At 45.9% G+C, this 18,611-nt stretch overlaps 1 protein-coding gene and 1 long non-coding RNA gene across 5 annotated transcripts in view; one reads left to right on the top strand and one right to left on the bottom strand.

The window, feature by feature from the left end:
* NINJ1 (ninjurin 1) overlaps positions 1-7,620 on the bottom strand; it is a 94,099-nt gene extending 86,479 nt beyond the window's left edge. The window contains exon 1 of one of the 3 annotated variants that reach the window (XM_045022718.1): positions 7,207-7,613. In XM_045022718.1, the coding sequence (XP_044878653.1) occupies positions 7,207-7,251 (45 nt within the window). In that variant the 5' untranslated portion in view covers positions 7,252-7,613. Of the gene's footprint in view, positions 1-7,203 lie in introns of all 3 variants that reach the window. The other 2 variants (XM_045022719.1, XR_006580810.1) reach the window with 2 other exon arrangements.
* A 9,835-nt stretch (positions 7,621-17,455) lies between these two features.
* LOC123373673 overlaps positions 17,456-18,611 on the top strand; it is a 58,125-nt gene continuing 56,969 nt past the window's right edge. Inside the window, exon 1 of one of the 2 annotated variants that reach the window (XR_006580812.1) lies at positions 17,456-18,032. This is a non-coding gene — a long non-coding RNA (uncharacterized LOC123373673). The remainder of the gene's footprint in view (positions 18,033-18,611) is intronic. The other variant, XR_006580811.1, reaches the window with a different exon arrangement.

Consider the following 18,611-nt stretch of genomic DNA (forward strand, 5'->3'; position numbering starts at 1 on the left):
AGGAGCGTAAAACCGATTTAACGCCAAAACCGTCCACACTAGGAGGCACCTTATATCGATTTTAATGGCTCTTTAAACCGGTTTCTGTACTCCTCCCTAACGAGAGGAGTAACGCTAGTATCGGTATTAACATATCGGATTAGGGTTAGTGTGGACGCTGATCGACGGTATTGGCCTCCGGGAGCTATCCCGCAGTGCACCAGTGACCGCTCTGGACCGCAATCTGAACTCGGATGCAGTGGTCAGGTAAACAGGAAAAGCCCCGCGAACTTTTGAATATTTCCTGTTTGCCCAGCGTGGAGCTCCGATCAGCACGGGTGGCGATGCAGTCCGAAATAAAAATAAAAAAAAGAGCTCCCGCATGGACCATGCGGATGTGATCGCTGTAAGGGCAGGCAAATCCGTTCTATCCGTTCTATCAGCGCTCCGTTACAGAAGATGAAATTCAGAATCCTTTTTTAAAAATCTCCAGACAGACGCCATAGCAGGGACTCAGCGCACTGCAGCGTGACAAGCGTAACGGAAAGCCAAAGAATCAAATGGATGCGCATGGACTGGAGGACTGAAGCTATCCCACAGTTCCTGCAGCCTCCTAAAATTATTTGCATTCTTGGCTGAGCTCCAAATGCTTCTAGGGTCAAACACAGTGCCCGCGGGTCAGGGCATAGCTTGGCAATCTACTCACCCACCCCCCACCCACCCCCAGAAGCGAAAGGTAAAACAATCCTCTGACTCTTTTACATGTCACCCTATCTTTACTGAATGCTGCAGATAGACGCGATAGTGCAGCACTCAACACCAACATCCTTGCTCCCCCCCCGTCATGGGCGGCTGATGGTACAAAAGGATGGAAATCCATCCTCATCATCAGCCTCAGCTGATGGTACAAAAGGACTGGTAACCGTCCTCGTCATCAGCCTATTGGCCCTAATTTTTTCTGGTGGATGGATGGTGCAATATGGCTGGTAACCATCCTCATCATAGCAACAGGGGGCTGAGCTCCATCAGCCCCCACCCTTCATGTGTAAAGAAAAGATTCAGTTGCCCCTGGACTAGCAGTGGGATGCTGGGCTTCTCTCCTACACACTGCTTAATGTCCTGTCTGGACTATCATAGCAGCTGGAGGCTGCCTTCCACTCATTTCTCACTAACAAGTCAGTGTGTCTTATTCCTGCATTCTTTATTAATTCATCACACAAGTGGGGGGACAATGCTACGGTAGCCAAGAAAGGCTGGGGGAAGAACGGAATCAACAGGTGGGGTTGTTACAGGAGCACCCCCTGTGAATAGCATACAGATAATAATTTCTGCGGGCTCTGACACAGAGCAGGTGGTTCTCTAGCACACTTGCCTATATTAGGCAGCACTGATTCTATTTTTAGATACCAAAAAGGAGGGATTGACTCAGGGAGTCATTCCCAATTTTTGCTTTTGCGCCCCTGGCTGATCGGCCAGGGGCACTTATGACAGCAGCCAATGGTACAAAACGATGGAAGGTACAATATGGCTAGTAACCACTCTTGGCTTTTGCGCCCCTGGCTGATTGACCAGGGGCACTAGCAGCAAATGGTACAAAAGGACTGGTAGCCATGATCATCCTCAGTTCCAATTTATGGAAGGATTTGGATGGTGCAATATGGCTAGTAACCATCTCTGCTGTCATGCAAAAGCAAAAGCATGCTTCTGTGTAGCGCTGTTGAATCGCCTGTGTGAGCGGCATCTAGTACACATACGGTGAGAGTCACAAACGGCAAAAAAAGCTCCATGATTGCCATGCTATGGCATCTGCCAGGGCAATCCAGGGGAAAAAGGCGCGAAATGCTTGTCTGCCGTTGCTTTCCCAGACGAAGGAGTGACTGACGACATTTACCCAGAACCACCCGCGACAATAATTTTTGCCCCATCAGGCACTGGGATCTCAACCCGGAAGTTCCAAGGGGCGGGGGAGGCTGCGGGAACTATGGGATAGCTAGGGAATAGCTACCCACAGTGCAACGCTCCAGAAATCGACGCTAGCCACGGACCATGGACGCACACCACCGATTTAATGTGCTTAGTATGGCCGCGCTCCACCCGATTTTATAAAATCTGTTTTACAAAACCGGTTTATGCAAATTCGGAATAGTCCCGTAGTGTAGACGTACCCCCAGTTATCCACCATGCTGAGCTCTTCTTAAAATACTGATCATAGATATCACAGTGGGATCTATTGGGTGCTGAGTGCTTCCCCCTTTTTGAGGTATCTAAGGGTATGTCTACACAGCAAAGAAAAACACATGGTTGGCCTGTGCCAGCTGACTCGGGCTTGGGCTGTTTTATTGCTGTGTAGACTTCCAGGCTCAGGCTGGAGCCTGAGCTCTGGGACCCTCCACCCCACAGGGTCTTAGAGCCTGGGCTCCAACCTGAGCCCAGAAGTCTATACAACAATGAAACAGCCCCAGCCCAAGCCCCACAAGTCTTGAGTTCACTGGCACAAGCAAGCCGCGAGTTTTTCTTTGCTGTGTAGACATACCCTTAAAGGGCTCTGAGCTTTTGGAAAATCTGACTCTTAGCCTCTGCCTCATTCCCCCTGCCCAGGTAAAAGTAACACTTGCCTATTTCAGGTGTAATGCGAGGATTCAAGTTTGTAAATACCTCTTCAACATTTCTTTATAGAATTATTTGGTTTTAAATATTCTTGGTGGTTAATTTACAGCTGCTGCTGCTGCTGCTGCTGCTATCTTAATCTGATTGTGTCTCAGTTTCTTTGGGAAAGTTTGCCACAAATGGAACAGTAACTACAGATGGCAGAATAGTGGGTTTTCTGATCTTGCTTTATAAAGTATATAGAAAGATTCCAAGAACAGAAACTGAAAGGGAAAAATTTGAGTTAACATGACCTAATCAAAGCTATTCCTTTCTGTTAAAATTAGATGAATGAGCAATTGGCCATTCTAAAGAGAATTTTTCAGTTCACCATTCTGACTCAAGTACGTCAAGCTTGACTTGGGGTAAGACATGAGTAATGCTGAAGTCAAACAATTTTTTTTATTGCAGTACTTTTCCAGTATTTGACAATCTGCTTTAGAACTTATGCCAGTAAGGCTGTATGACATCACATGCAGGGCTCATCAGGGTGGGAACAGGAATCTTACACAGATGTGCCTGTGTCTTGACTATATGAGAGAGTTTTACCAATTATACAGCTACAGTTATACTGATATGTTGTTCTATATGGACACTCTTATTCAGGCATAGGAGTAGCTTTTTCCAGGTTAGCTTAACCCCCTTCACAAGCAACTAAAGCTAAACCATAAGAAAGGTCCTCTTATACCAGGATAAGTGTCCACCCTGGTTTAATTAGATCAGTTTAAATTTGCACCTTCAGTTACACCAAGAAAAATCTTTTGCATGGAGACAAGCCATTTTCAAGTTGACAATTCAATACTTTACAGACAGGTGTTTGTTATTTAGGAATTTGTCAACTATTCATCCAGTCTTTTCCTGAACCTCTTTTGGTCTCTTCTCTATCCTCCTCACTGATCAGGTGCAGAAAGAGGACCTCTCTGCTTCTCCTTGAGTTGCTAGAGCTGCTCTGTAGGGAAGGAAGAAGGCACTCAATCCTGCAGGGCCGCCCGGGGGGGCAAGTGGGGCAATTTGCCCCGGGCCCTGCAGGGGCCCCCACGAGAATATAGTATTCTATAGTATTGCAACTCTTTCTTATGGAAGGGGCCCCCGAAACTGCTTTGCCCCAGGCCCCCTGGATCCTCTGGGCAGCCCTTCAGTCCTGTTGCTGCTCACAGCAGCTCTACCTAAGAGGAGGTGGAAAAGTGTACACAGGGTTGAGTGGAGGGCTGTATGATGAGCGGTAATACACCTTTTGGCCAACAGGACCGGATGCCTGGAGCTAGGAGCTGAACAGCCTCAAGGCAAAGGACAAACAAAAGTAGACAGTAAATCAACTTTCCTATGCTCCTTTGTGCTGCTCTCAGTGGATACTGAATGTCTCAGTACTTTAAAACATAGATTCTGAATAGACAAAGTGGGAGATTTCAGGCCAAAAGAGAGGTTCTCCCATCAAGCTGAGTGAGCAGTCGATTCAAAAATAGCTTATACGAGTGTGACTGTAAGAAAATTAGAAAATAGGGATTGTTGTTTTAAAAGCTATGCTCTCAAGCAGGAAAGACAGAAAAACTCTACTAGAGAAATGTTCTCCCAATCTTGGAAGGAATAGATTAAAAGTTGTTTTTTTCCTTCAACTATAGTATATTTGAGATTCAAGACATTCAAAATAGTCTCACAATCAGATTTCCAAAGGGGGTATGAACAAGTGACATTTGTAGTAAGCACTATCCACTAAATATTCAAGTCTTGACTTTGGTTTAAATCAGCTGTCCTTACTCAAATTCTACTAGCTACTGGAGCTCCTATCTCCCTTAAATACTGTAGAATTCCTCCTCAGTCACATACTGCTATGAGTCAGTCATACATTCATTCGCAAATGTCATCCTTCCTGTGTACATACCAAGCTATAGCACACACATTTCCTATAAACGCCCCTCGAACTTAATAGAACTACATTATTTATTATTTGTAATACCTAAAGGCCACATTCTGGTTTGGAACCCCATTGGCCTAAGTACTGTATAAATATGTAGAAAGATATGGTTCCAGCCCAGAAAAGCTTATATTCTAATTTAATGACAATGTCAAGGGATGAAGAAGTCTGCAAAAACAGCAGTTGGCACAGGAAGGTAGCAGCTACAGTAGTGGTGGGCAACCTGTGGCTCGCAGGCCGCATGCAGCCCAGCAGGGTAATCTGATTGTGGGCTGCAAGACATTGTGCTCACGTTGACAGTCCACAGGCACGGCCCCCCGCAGCTCCCAGTGGCCGTGGTTCACCGTTCTCGGCCAATGGGAGCTGCGGGAAGTGGCAGGCCAGTGTATAGAGAGAGGAAGAACAATTCTTTACTACCCTTCCATAGGCAAACTGGACGTCTGAATGGAACCCTTACAGGAACATGCTGTATATATTCTAACAGAAAGCACTTTGTTAGTCAAGGTTTTATTTCATATATATGACAGGAAAGCACATGTGTAATCCTGCTTCTAGGTAAATTAATAGCAATGTAGAAATTGAAAAAAGTGTTGCATGGTTTATGCAGTCTGTTTTAGTACGATAAAGGCAAATTACAGTATCCATTCCAGTAGGGGACTGACACAGAAAGGTACAGGGGGCTAGGGTGACCAGACGTCCCGATTTTATCGGGACTGTCCCGATATCTGCTTGTTTGTCCCGCGTCCCGACCAACGTTAGGTTGGGACACTGGACAAACAAGCAAAGGCTCCGGAGCCCAGAAGGGCTCACGCACTCGCCCGCCCTGACTCCGCCCCCCTCCCCAAATCCCCGCCTCTTGCCAAGCACGCCATGTCCAGGAGACGCAGGGGAGCGCGGGGCCGGGGTGAGTCCGGCCTGGCCCCAAGCAGGCAGGACTCGGGAGCGGTACCTGGAGGGAGAGTAGGGGGCGGCGGCTGTTCTCCCCACCTGGGCAGCGGCCAGCGGGACTCGGGAGCAGCCGCTGCTGCAGTTCCCACTGCCGCGGGGGGAGGAAGTGGCCAAGCACGTGGCGCTCGGCGGCTGCGGCTTTGGCACCTGGGCCTGAACCCCCCGAGCCCGGGCCTGCTGCAGGGACCCAGCAGCGCGCACGCTATGCCCAGCCCTTGGCCAGTCACGTCTGGGCTGGCTGCCCAACTGGTGCAATCCCGCGGCGGAGGCATCGGCAGCCTAACCCCTTTCGTTCCCCTGCGGGACCCGAGCGGGATGGAGGGGCTGGGGCCTGCTGCCCCCACTCCAGGGCTGCCCGCGGGATTGCACCAGCTGGGCAGCCAGCCCAGACGTGACTGGCCAGGGGCTGGGCACAGCGTGCGCGCTGCTGAGTCCCCGCAGCAGGCCCGGGCTCGGGGGGTTGGTGGGCACCAGAGCCGCAGCCACCGAGCTTGGCTAGCGGCCGCTTCCTCCCCCCGCGGCAGTGGGAGCTGCAGCAGTGGCTGCTCCCGAGTCCCGCTGCCCTGGGGGGGAGAACAGCCGCCGCCTGGCCCCGCAGGCAGGGGCGGCTCTACCGTTTTGGCCGCCCCAAGCAGTCATGCGCGGGAGGTGCCCCGGAGCCGCGGGAGCAGCGGACCTCCCGCGGGCATGACTGCAGAGGGTCCGCTGGTCCCGCGTGGCTCGGCTGGACCCCCCGCGGCTGCGGACGGTTCGCGGATCCCGCGGATCCCGCGGCTCCGCTTGAGCTGCCGCAGTCATGCCTGCGGGAGGTCCAGCCGAGCCGCGGGACGAGCGCCCCCTCCGCAGTCATGCCTGCGGCAGGTCCGGTCGTCCCGGGGCTCCGGTGGACCTGCCGCAGGCATGACTGCGGCAGGTCCGCCGGCCCAGCCTGCCGCCCCCTAGATTTGGCCGCCCTAGGCACCAGCTTGTTTTGCTGGTGCCTAGAGCCGCCCCTGCCCGCAGGCCACCCGCTACTCTACCTCCAAGTACCGCGCCCGAGTCCTGCCTGCTCGGGGCCAGGCCGGACTCACACTCACCCCAGCCCTGTGTCTCCTGGACCTCTCTCCAGCACTTGTGGAGGGAGGAGGAATTGGGGGTGGGGGATTTTTTTTTTTTTTTGCTCTGCCGCCATTTTTTTCCCTCTGTCCCCGCCCCGCGCCCCCGCGTCCCGATATTTGATCTGGGTGATCTGGTCACCCTACAGGGGGCAGAGGGAGGTGTTTGCACCTCAAATCTTAGATGCTCTTCCTAAACTTCACCCAGCCCACAATATGCCCATCTAATGCCGGCCAGGATTAAACTCCAAGGCAGGGTTTTGCAGGGCAGAGATTGCTCCCGCTCTCCTCCTCTCGCAGGTGCTGGGTTTCCTCCTACAAGGCAGTGGCGGCAGGGGCTCGCTCAGCCCCCGTCTCTGCTGGGTGAGGGGCAAGGCCCCTTGCTCGCTCTCCCCTCTCTGGGGCCAGCGCTTTGCCCTCTGGCGTGTCAGCCACTGACCCGCTCCCGCCTCGGGGCCGACCCGAGCCCCTGGCAGCGCAGGGCCCCCCGCCTTGGCGCCCCTCACGTACCAGGCCTCAGCCCAGGCCGGGAGCTGGCTCAGCCCCGCCGGGCCGCAGCGCCTCTGTGCCCCGCAGCGCAGGATGCGCCTGCCCGGCCCTGCGGCGCCCGGCGCTGCTCCTTACCGTGTTGAGGGCCGCTCCCTCGCTGCCGGCTTGCTCGTTCATCTGCATGTTCTCGGGCTCGGCTATGGTGCTGTGGCCAACCGCCTGCTCCGCCGCAGCTCCTTGCCCGCAGGGGCCGCTTCTCCGCCGGCCCAGCCGCGCCCGGTGTCTGCCCTCCCAGCGCGCTGCGCACACACATGCGGCGGCCGGGCCGGGCCGGAAAGTCCCGTCTTGGAGCTCGCTCCGCAGTGGCTGCTTCCCTTTCCGCCCGGGATTCCCCTTCGTGCCGGCCCGGAGCCTGGCTGGCTGCACGGGCAGAGCTGCAAGTGCCTGGCTGAGGGGCCAGAGGATGTTATACAACGTTGGCGGCTCTGCCGGGCAAGGGGCCAAGCCAGAAGAAGAAGCGGGCGTCTGGATTAACTCTAGAGGCAGCAGGTTTGAAACAAACAACACGAACTATTCCTGCACCCGGCACACAGGCGCTCCTCGCCGGGGATGCTGTGAGGGCTAAAAGTATCACTGGCTTCAAAAAGGGCATCAGATAACATTCATGGAGGATAGGTCCAGCAATGGCTACTGGCCATGCTCAGGGACGCAGCCCCATGCTGCAGGTTTCCCTAAATCTCTTACTGTCAGAATCTGGGAGTGGGGAGCATCTGGCAATCTATGGCCAGGACTACTCTGGGAACTTTTATCCTATAGCAGTGTGGTCGGGCGAAGAATTAAAAACAACCAAATCACCCATTTCCCCCAAAAGCCCTAGTCTAGACACATTTCTGCTGGCAAAAACTTACAAGTAGAACCACTATCTGACAAACTAATTGGGGATTGAGGACTTCATAAAATCAGAAAGTTCATAAAATAGAATATCTCAAATTCACAATAGGTGCAGAGCATAAATTGCAGTATGGAGCATTGCTTCATTTTCTTCTTGTCCTGCAAACCATTGCAAAGCCATTTCCAATACACCAGAATGTGAAGGGATGTCAACTTGTGCTTCGGTGACATCACTTTCATTATGTAACTTTTTTTTTTCCTTTCAGGAAAATGTTTTTGTATAACTGGTTGTTTGTACCCTCCTAGTATAGACACAGCTTGTCCCAGCAAAAGAGTGCTGGTATAAAGGAAGTGTGTCTACACTAGGAGGGGTTTGCCAGTATAGCAATACCAGCAAATCTTTTCTAGTGTAAACAAGGTCTAAGTCAACGCTCTTCGGAGGTAGATAAGAGTTACCCCCATTTTACAGATTGTTGAGGAGCCACTTAAAATCACAAAGTAAATTTAGTATTCTTAATCCCAAATATTCAAAAATCCTGTGATTGGTTTTCAAAATGAGATGTTTTTTCTTTAAATATATTTATTTTTAATTCTTGCTTTCTGGTTAATTTAATAAATTTCAAATTGGTGACTTTTTAATCTTCTCAGTGTGATTGGTTCATTTTTTTTTTCTAAAATGCAATTTTTTCAGAAATTTAACTAAAGGTCTCTGTAGGCCGTGAATAAAAAGGACATTTACAACCTAAATACTAATTTGTATCCTCCTTCCAATGTTTGTGGGCTTGTAATCTCCTTGTCCTATTTTTCTAGAAATATTTCTCTTCTCTATTACTGTATGAATGACCCACATAAAAAGGAATGACTGACTGTATAGTGTACAGATTTTATGGTAAAGGACACCAGCACAGATCCCTAAAATAGGTAGAAACAGTGAAACTGACTACACAAAGTGCTGTCAACTGCAAAAAGTAAACAATGTGAAAAGAAATAGAGGAAAATAATTTCAATCACTTTTTTCCTGATTTTTTTAAATTTTACTACTGTTTCAAGTAACATCTATGATTAGCTAAGAGTGAAAGAATACAGATTAAAAAATTACATGGTCTTTTCCTTTAACACACACACATAATCCTCTCTCAAATAGCGGCATAGCTACAACTGAAATTGCTTTCCAACAGTGAAAAGGCTTTACACAGTTACAAGTTGTTCAGTAGCTCTATTCTTATGCTGTTTAGATCTGAGTAATTGTATCTAAACATAGAATAATTCCTTAGTATATAATCCTATACATTTCCATTATTAAAAATGTTGGCTCTGGCTGGGACTCATTCATCCCCCAGTTTAAGTTAGAGCAACTGAGATTATCCACAGCATAGAGACACTCCAACTTTCACCTTTTAGGCTTTGCTCCTTATGAAGAGATGTGGGCTAGAACTGCTACACTACCAAGGGATTCCTTCATCACACCTAACGATCTCCAGCAGCTTCATGGCTCCTTTGCACCAACAGACAATCGCTAATGGGCTGGCAGAATGGAGACCTTGGTTCTTTGCCAGAGGATGTTGTGAAGGCCAAGACTATAACAGGGTTAAAAAAAAACCTGAGATAAGTTAACAGAGGATAGGTCCATCAATGGCTATTAGCCAGGATGGGCAGGGATGGTATTCCTGGCTTCTGTTTGCCAGAAGCTGGGAATGGGCAACGGGGGATGGATCACTTGAAGATTACATGTTCTGTTCATTCCCTCTGGGGCACCTGGCATTGGCCAGTGTCGGAAGACAGGATACTGGGCTAGGTGGACCTTTTGATCTGACCCAGTATGGCTGTTCTTATGTTCTTAAAGTGCTACCTATATACTAGTATTAATCACGAAATCAAACTCATTCCTCTGTACCAGATTATTGTAGCCAACTCCAAACAGTATATGATCTTATTCAGCAAATGTGCTGCAAGGTTTGGGTGTCAGTTTAAGAGTGGAATTCTGATGTTCTCTTTGAATTTCATTTTGTGATTTGGCAAAGCCTTTACACTTCCTGTAACAGGGTTTATTATGTACAAATCAGTATGCATTTAAATATAGGATTACACTGAGTCACTGCTGCTAATCATTTTCTATTGGACTTTACAGTATTTTATACAAAACTGATTAATCAAGAAACTATCAGCAAGTCACTAAACTTTTAGGCTTGCTACATTGCAGATAAAAGTGTGTGAACTGTCAAACATGTCTGAATCCAAATAAGCACAGCTTAGACTTCCATATTTACTGCTAAAGGTTTACTGAAGAAAAAACTTTACAGATGAGTCCAATCCAATTTGTCATTAACTTTCTGTCTATAAAAAGTGTAATGTACATCAGAAAAAAAAATTATACAGCTCATGATAAAAAGCAGCAGCCATTTGTTTTAGTGGAATATCTTGGACCACTTAAAGAAAATTCCCATAATCTACAAGTCTATACTGATTCATTGTGGACTTTAAAAAAACACAGCTGGATGGAATATCTGTATTTAGAGAAGACAGAAGTAAAGCTTTACAGCATTATGGACTCTCAGAAAAGTGAGAAAACACCACAGAATAATATTCGGAATAACATTTTGAAAACAAAGGTGTACCCACAACTCCCCTTGTTATGTAGTGGAAATATACAACAAGAGGAGGAGAGAGTAAAAGGGCTTAAAAAAAACCCCACACACATACTGCTGCTGCTTTGGACCACCATACCCGTGGTAACAAACGGACATGACTGAAGCATTTCCCAGGACAATGGGAAGGAATTGTGCAGGGGGTATTGTGCTGGCTTGTCAGGGGTGGGCCTGGCCATTCTGCCTATAGTGTTGCAATGGTCAATAGGGGCCACTGCGGCAGGGTAATTATTGGAGCAGTTTGCTGCAAACTATCACAGGCTGAGCCAGCTCTAGGACAGGGGGTCATATTGCGTCCCCTCTTGGACTCTGTACTAGGCCAGCCTAGCTGAGCACGCAGTCAACCACTCCGTCAATTGCTTTATCAGTCATCACAATAATGCCTGATTAAAACCTCAGTTTTCTTGGCCTGTAATAGCTAGAGCAGCCTTAAGGAGTAACACTGGTGAGTAGAACTGGTCAAAATTCTCTGAATTTAAATTTTTCTGTGATACTTTTATCAAAAATTCTGCTTTTGATTACCCATTTACCCTCCTCTCCTTCCCCCTGCACACTCTTTTTGATAGATTTGTTGAAAACATCAGGGGTCAACAAGTATTAATGATGTCCAGCATTCTGTCTGTAAATCTAAAGGGTTTGGGGAGGTGAACTTCAGCTCTGTGTGTGTGAGGTACAGAAGTTCTAGATGGTTCTGGCATTATGCTGCCTATGATGTTTGCATGGAGCTGCCATACAAACAGATTTGTGGGATGTAGCCTGTTTTTGTAGTCTTATGGGGAAAGAGTACGTATTAAGAAGCACTTTGGTCTCAGGCGTTTGACATAAAAGGGCTGGGAGCCAGGATTCAAATGCAGTCTGAAACACTCAGTGCAGCGTGTGACCTGGGGCAAAGCACATTCTCTTCTCATGCTTCAGTCAGTCCAACTGTTAGTCTGTAAAAGCAGAACTTTTACTTTTTACCCAAAAAGGAGCATCTGAGTTGAGAGTTATTCTGAGTAAATTAAAAAAAAAAAAAGGTTTTCTAGTTGACTGCTTAATTTCTAACAATAAAGAAAAGACCCAGTACTCCCTTTAACGTAATATTTACGAAACATTAGTCATGACTGCCCATGATGGGAGGAGAGGTTATCAAGCTGTGACACAATCATAGAAATACAGGACTCAAAGGGACCTGAAGAGGTCATCTCGTCCAACCCCCAACACTGAGGCAAAACCCAAGAACCGTATACCTAGACATGATCAGTAGGAAAACTAGTAATGAACTGGTCACTTAATACTGTACTGGAAGTCATTCCGTTTTGTTTAGGAACTGAAAGTACAGTCATTACAAAGTAATGAGAACCTGTGTGGTCTCTCGTGTCTGGATTTCCTTACGTGAGATGACCAGTCTAAGGAGAGAGCATGTGAGTTGAGCGAGTGTTATGAAGAAGGATGGTGAATATTTTTAAGACCACCACTCAGATCAGCCAATGAAACCTCAGTTGCAGCCTTCAAGAGGCGCTGACCCCAATTGCCCTACATCCTGGCATCTGAGTGAAATTCACTTTCAGATTGCACTGGTCTCCCAAGCCAGCAGTGGATCAACCAGTTCTCCCAAGATGCTTATTTGGTGAGCATAAAACAGCACTGGTTTCTTAGTTATGGAAAATGAATGATCTGACTGAGGAATGATTATCATTTTTTTGCTAAAATCTCAAGTTTCAGATTTCTTTGTATCTAGCAATTCATTTTCTTTAACACAGTGCAGCTTATGGGGATGCAGAGAGTGTCTGAAGAGATTCCCAAAATAAAAAGTATGTGGTAAAAGCTGACATTTGTGGTCAATACAAGAGTCTGGTGCTTCCTAGCCAGAGCACAAATTTAAAGCAACAGAATGTGGTACACTATAATCTCTGTGTGGGAAAGGAGGCCATCACTCATTCCTGCCAAAGAACAAAATAGGGAAAGTTTTATTTAAGAAAAGACTCAAATGGGGAGGGAGGGATTGAAATATGAATGTCTGATAGAGTTATTGTACCTGGGAATAGAGGCTGCAATTCCAAAACCAACACTTGGTGTCAGTAAGAGCTGTAATCCTGTTTATAATCTCCTCTCCCCACAGCACATCCTTCTTTATTGTATTTGCTCCTACGTTTATTATTTAAAAGATGGCTTTGGCTGGCAGCTACATTCTGAGCAAAAAAATTTCAGCACCTCAATTGTAAAGTGTGTGCGCAGTTTGTTCACTTGTTTCTTGTTAGGTCTACATCTTACCACTGTACCTCCTTTTAAAAAGTTCAAAACATGTTGTTCCACACTCTGTGCCTTCCTTTTTGGGTTTCCTACTACTCCCCCCAGCCATGCATTGTACCTTCCAACAGGTGTCTTTTCACCTTAAATGAGAAACTCCGAATTGCTTCGCTTGTTGCTCCAAATACCTGTCTTTTTTACTCTGGATTGAAAATAGTTCCACCCTCCACCCCCCATCCCCATACCATAGATGAGTATATGCAGAGGAGTAATATGGGTGCGATTCAGAAAAGCTTTAGGTAAGATGAAAATCATTGAAACCAAAATGATTTGAGATTTGGAAAGAAATTGTATCAGCTCTCCTAATATAAGCAGCACAGTCAAAGATTCAGATCATAATACAATGCCTAGGAAAATCTAGACTGCTTGTAGAGTCCAAAAAATAGTTGCATACTTTATTTAGTAAGTGGCAGAAAGTCAGTCAGCTGTGTTGCAAAGAGGCAAGCTGCTAGACCTGCCACCACTTGTGTATCTTTTATAATGCAACGTGTCTCATTTTCTAATTTGGGATTTGGAGTACACCTGTGAACAAGAAACTACTGTTCCACTGGAGTAGGGTTACAGCTCAAATAATAACAAAATATATTAGACAAAGTTTGCATGTTCTTCTGTCCATGAGTTGTCCGAGCAGGTTATGATTTTCCTCAGATTAGCTGAAATTAGTTCACAAGCCATTCATTGAGCATTCAAAGTACTTGGTTATTTTGACTGCTCACATAGGTCACCTTGGCTGTGATCCTCCAAACGCACACATAACTTTATTACTGTGAGCAGCCCTATTGCGCTGACTGAGACTACTTGTGGTAGTAAAATTAAGTGTGTATGAGTGTTTGTAGAACTGGGGCTCTGCTATGTTTTTGACACTTGATTGAAGAACTCTTAGAATAAGATTTCTGGAGCAATTACTGCGGTTTACAAATCTAAAAGTTGTTTTCTATAAATATTCTCCAATATTAGCTTAAAAGAATTTTCAGATGAGTATTTTTCTCCCTCAGCTATAATTAACCAAATGACGCCCTCTTTAAAAGAAGAAAAACTCCCAAACTAATGCCATTATAAGATTTGGTTTTATCCTTAAAGGTCTTAATGAGAGCCACTTTGTGCCATTAAAAACTGTAAAGTGGTGATTATTCTCTGGCAATAGCTTCCCTTCTACTATTACTCCGGCTGCTAAGAGACAAGCTTTGCTGATGGATTGAACACCCCATCCTATCCTGGAGGTCATGGCCAATGGGAGTTTTGTCACTGATTTCAGCAGGGGCCCAGTCTAGTGATTACTGAGATTTATGAAGAATGCAGTCTTTACAGGACTTCATTTATACTGCTGCAGAGAAAGGGTTACATTTCTGTGTGAACTAAGGTTAGAAATCCTATGTCCTAATCAGTTTCCTATTTCTTGTTTAGAACCAAAACAATTAGCAAACAATTATTGCTGTGTAACATAGTAGTGAAGTGTGTGTCACATGCCACTCTCTCTGGTCCACTAGATAACTGCATATGACAGTTACCAGTTACTGGATTTATTCCTTTACTTCAAGTTGTTAAACCTGTGCTGCTGTATTGAAGGGCCTGGGATCAAACCCTACTGAGGATACATGGGGAGGGTTATTAAGCCTTAATGCTCTCAAGGTCAAGCCAGTGTTCTAATCTCTGTGTGCCTTTAAATACAGACACACTCAGAAGGTGGGGAGGAGGGTTAGTTTGTCCCATATTTGCAGTCAGTATATTCTGAAAAGAATTCAAATATTTTGCCTGTTCAGAGACTAATATAAAAGTAGCTATAGGCTTGATGCAGGAAATACTTGGTGAAATTTGATGGCCTATATTATTCAAGAGGTCAGATTAGAGTCACTAGATAATCATAAAGGTCTCTTATGGCTTTAATATCTATGAACATTTACATAGGTTAAAAATCAGTCATTTTTATTTAGCAAAGAATATTGTTCTCTCACTCAAAGCAGAAAAACTCCCAGTAAAGTCTTTAAAGAAAATAGGGGAGAAAGCTCTTGGCTCCCCCCTCTCAGCTTTCTTTCATCAGTACCCACCAAGACTAGCCTTTCAGGCAGCCTTGGGCCTCTGCCAGACTTGTCTATCATACATGCTGAACCGAAACAAATAGAGTTGCATATTTTTAGACCTAGATGAATTCTCCAGCATTGACACATGGATGTCTGGAGCTCCTGACAGCCAGCTGACCCAGCAATTGCAGCTTAAGAATATTTTATTTGATTTATTTAACAAGGCACTGTAATGCAGTTAGTTTTCCCAGAGAGGAGCTGACATTACCCCAGGAAGTTGTCCTTAAATAAACCACTCTTCCAGACTGTAGTGCTTGCATGGCTAGTCCCTTTCCCCGGGCTTGCTGCCCTTTAAGCAGCAACACATTTCTCTATATTGCATCCTGTTCACAGTACACATCAAAACAGCCATACATCCAAAGCAACTCTCTTGACTGCACTATGTTCTGTTTTTCACCGAGCGTTGTTGTAGCCATGTTGTTCCCAAGATATGAGAGAGAGAAGGTGAGTGAGGTAATATCTTTATTGGACCAACTTTTGTTAGAGACAAGCTTTCGAGCTTAGAAGAGCTCGGTGTAAGATTGAAAGCTTGTCTCTCCCACAAACAGAAGTTGGTCCAATAAAAGCTATTACCTCACCCACCTTGTCTTTCTTTTTTACAGGCAGGTATGCACACTGGAAAAAAAAACACTTGATATTGCTAAGTTTTCTGTGTGTGTATATATATATACAGGCATCTAACATAGCAGTGTTTCAGAGACAAGATTTCAGATGTTAGCTGGAGAGACCCACCCTACATCAGCTGAGGTTACTTTGCCCCCTCCTCCCATGAAAGAAGAGGGGAGGGATTGGGTTAGTTAGTCTTAAAACAGAGAACTCTTTCAGAATCCTGCCAACAGCACTCCACACCAGTAAAAGGGAATCTAAAACAAAACCCCACCCTCAGCAATGCTGGAAACCAGACAAAGGAATCTGTACAACGGGACTACATTTCACACAGTGATGGTGCTGTTTAGTTATAAACAATAGACAAAGACACAAACAACCAGCCTCTTAGTCCAAACTACAGTTCTGCTTTATAGAGATTATTCATTTTCCTTTCCAGAGAGCCTGCTACTCCACCACCTTCTGTTAGCTGATTCCAGGCAGCCAGGTTGTCAGATGGTTCCACTTTATTCCTGGTACAGATTTCATACGGGTGTCTGGCTGTGTACAGCAGGGCTTTCTGTTAACCCTATCCAAGCAAAGTCCTGTCTGAGGCCTATTCACCTCATCACATCCCCCTGCTTTCCGTAAGATAATAGCAATCACTGTTTTCTAGGTGTTACCACGCCTTGCTATCTCAGATACCACAATCTTAACCCTCTACTTAAAATAGGAAATAACTTGTGTTAGTGGTTTGAGGATCCTCTGGCAATCAGTAACTTTTTTATGGCAATGACTGGATTAGAAGAGTAGATCACTGACTGCTGCTGTTAAGGAAGCATAACACTTTCCATACTTTCCTTATTTTTTGGACACTCAGAATGGTCACATTTTCAGGTTGATGTTTTCTAAGCACGATCTCTGATCCTGAAAATTCCTTCCTATTTTTTTTAAGTTTCAACAAAATCATATCAGCTGTGTGTCTCTCTCTCTGAGTACCATGACAACATATAATATTAATGTATAACTTAGTGTGTATATATACACTTTCTCCATTAGAGAAGAATGTTGCCTTTTCTTGTGGAAAAACTCTACAGCTGAACCCTGGGAGGCTAGAAAGTTGGAGTTCAACATGAATATTGCCCTTACTGAGTGTTCCAGTGAAATTTAATATGGATTTAATGGACTTATGATCATATGAAATGTTAATACACAAGCACAGCACATTTCACATCCAAGCTCATAAAGTGACCAGCTAAGGAAAGCTGTGTTTGTGCACACACGTGACTATCTTAGCTGCATAGTGGAGAGTATGCTAAAGGCATGCATGGATAGAGAGGGCTGCCATGGCCTTTGTAAAGTGGGCAGGAGACTGATTCATTTTAGGAGTGCTGTAGCACCATTCTGCTAAAGGATGTGGGACTAGGAATTTTGGGTGTGTCTCAAGAATTCCCCATTATGGAATAGCCACAGTTCATTACCAATTTATGCTAGCCAGCAAAGCATTCTCCTGAGAGGTGGAGCTCCTCAACCTGTTTTACCTTTTGGTTAAATTAATAACTAACTAGGAGAGACAAGGTGGGTGAGGTAATATCTTTTATGGGACCAACTTCCCTTGGTGAAAGAGACAAGCTTGTAAACTACACAGAGCTCTTCTTCAGGTTTTCTTCAGCTATGTGTGGCTCCCAAACTTGTCTCATTCACCAACAGAAAGTCAGTCCCATAAAAGGTATTACCTCATTGTGGTGGGTTGTATACCCCACACCAGCCCTGAGGGAGTTGAATTAGTCTAGATGGATGCAATCAGCTAATTAAGCTGCAAAGGGGAGAGATGTAGGCTGAGTGCAGGGAGCTAATTAGAAGGAAGCTCAGCTGTGAAGGAATAGGAACGGTTTCTATGAAGCCAGGAGGCTGGCAACACATGGGGGGTAGTAGGGAGGAAGTCTAGACCTTTTCCTCTCTGGGGTAAGGGAGAAAGAAGGGGAGATAGGAGCTCATGAGGAAGGGTTTATCTAGTAGGTCTAAGAGAGAGGGGTTTGGCTAGGGAGTCTGATGAAGGAGGAACTTAAAGAAGCATGGTTGGAAGTAGTCCAGGAAAGAGAGTAGTAAGGTTGGTTTAGTCTCAAACCTTAACTGCTTGCTATAGAGCTCTGGAGTGGAACCCAGTGTAGAGGGTAGGCCTGGTCTCCCCTACTACCCTGCAGAGTGGTATTGCTTGGGGCAATGAACGGGAAGACAGAGGGAGTCACTGAGCGTGACATAGTCAGGGCAGTGGGTGTGAGGACTGCCTGTGCAGGGAGACTTTGAAAGATTCCCCTTGAAGGGAAAAATCACAGCTGCCCTGGTTGGCAGGCTTGAGTCACAAAGCAGCCATACTGCAACTCTGTGAGTGAGAGGAAAGCTGCAACAGTGGACGAGAAGGAAGAGGGTACTGAACCAGGCAGATCTAATCCCCAGAATTGGGTGCCATCCAGTGGTGAGTAGAAAGCACCCTGTGACGCTTGACCACAACACTGCAAACAACTAAGTAGGAGACTATTAAACTCTCCATACAAAAAACTGCTATGATAAAACTGTGGGTCCATGGTTAGGCTGTCAGAAATTAGGAAATACTGACCTTATTGTTGAAAGCCCAATCTTAACCCTGCTCCTTCTTGCATATGAACTGTGATAGTCTTCAGTACATTGATCACATTCTGTTTCTCAAATAATACAATGTAATATAGTTTTCCTATGTAATATACATGTTCAGCATCTTGTCCTGCATAATACTCTGTACCCCAAAAAGTTCATGACAGCATAGGTGCTGGATCTAAGGGTGCTGCTGCACCCCCTGGCCTGATGTGGTTTCCATCATATCCAGGGTTTACAGTTTGGTTCAATGGCTCTCAGCACCCCCACTATACAAATTTTTCCAGCACCTCTGCATAACAGGCTACTACAGGAGAAGTAGGCTGGCTTTAGTTAACAGCTGCGGTCAGTGGAAGTGCCTGAGCTGAACTCTCTTCGTGATAAAAGAGTGGGGGTGACTAGCAGAGTGTTCTCTGTGAGGGCA

The sequence above is a fragment of the Mauremys mutica genome, chromosome 7, assembly GCF_020497125.1.
Source record: "Mauremys mutica isolate MM-2020 ecotype Southern chromosome 7, ASM2049712v1, whole genome shotgun sequence".
Taxonomy (NCBI): Eukaryota; Metazoa; Chordata; order Testudines; family Geoemydidae; genus Mauremys; species Mauremys mutica.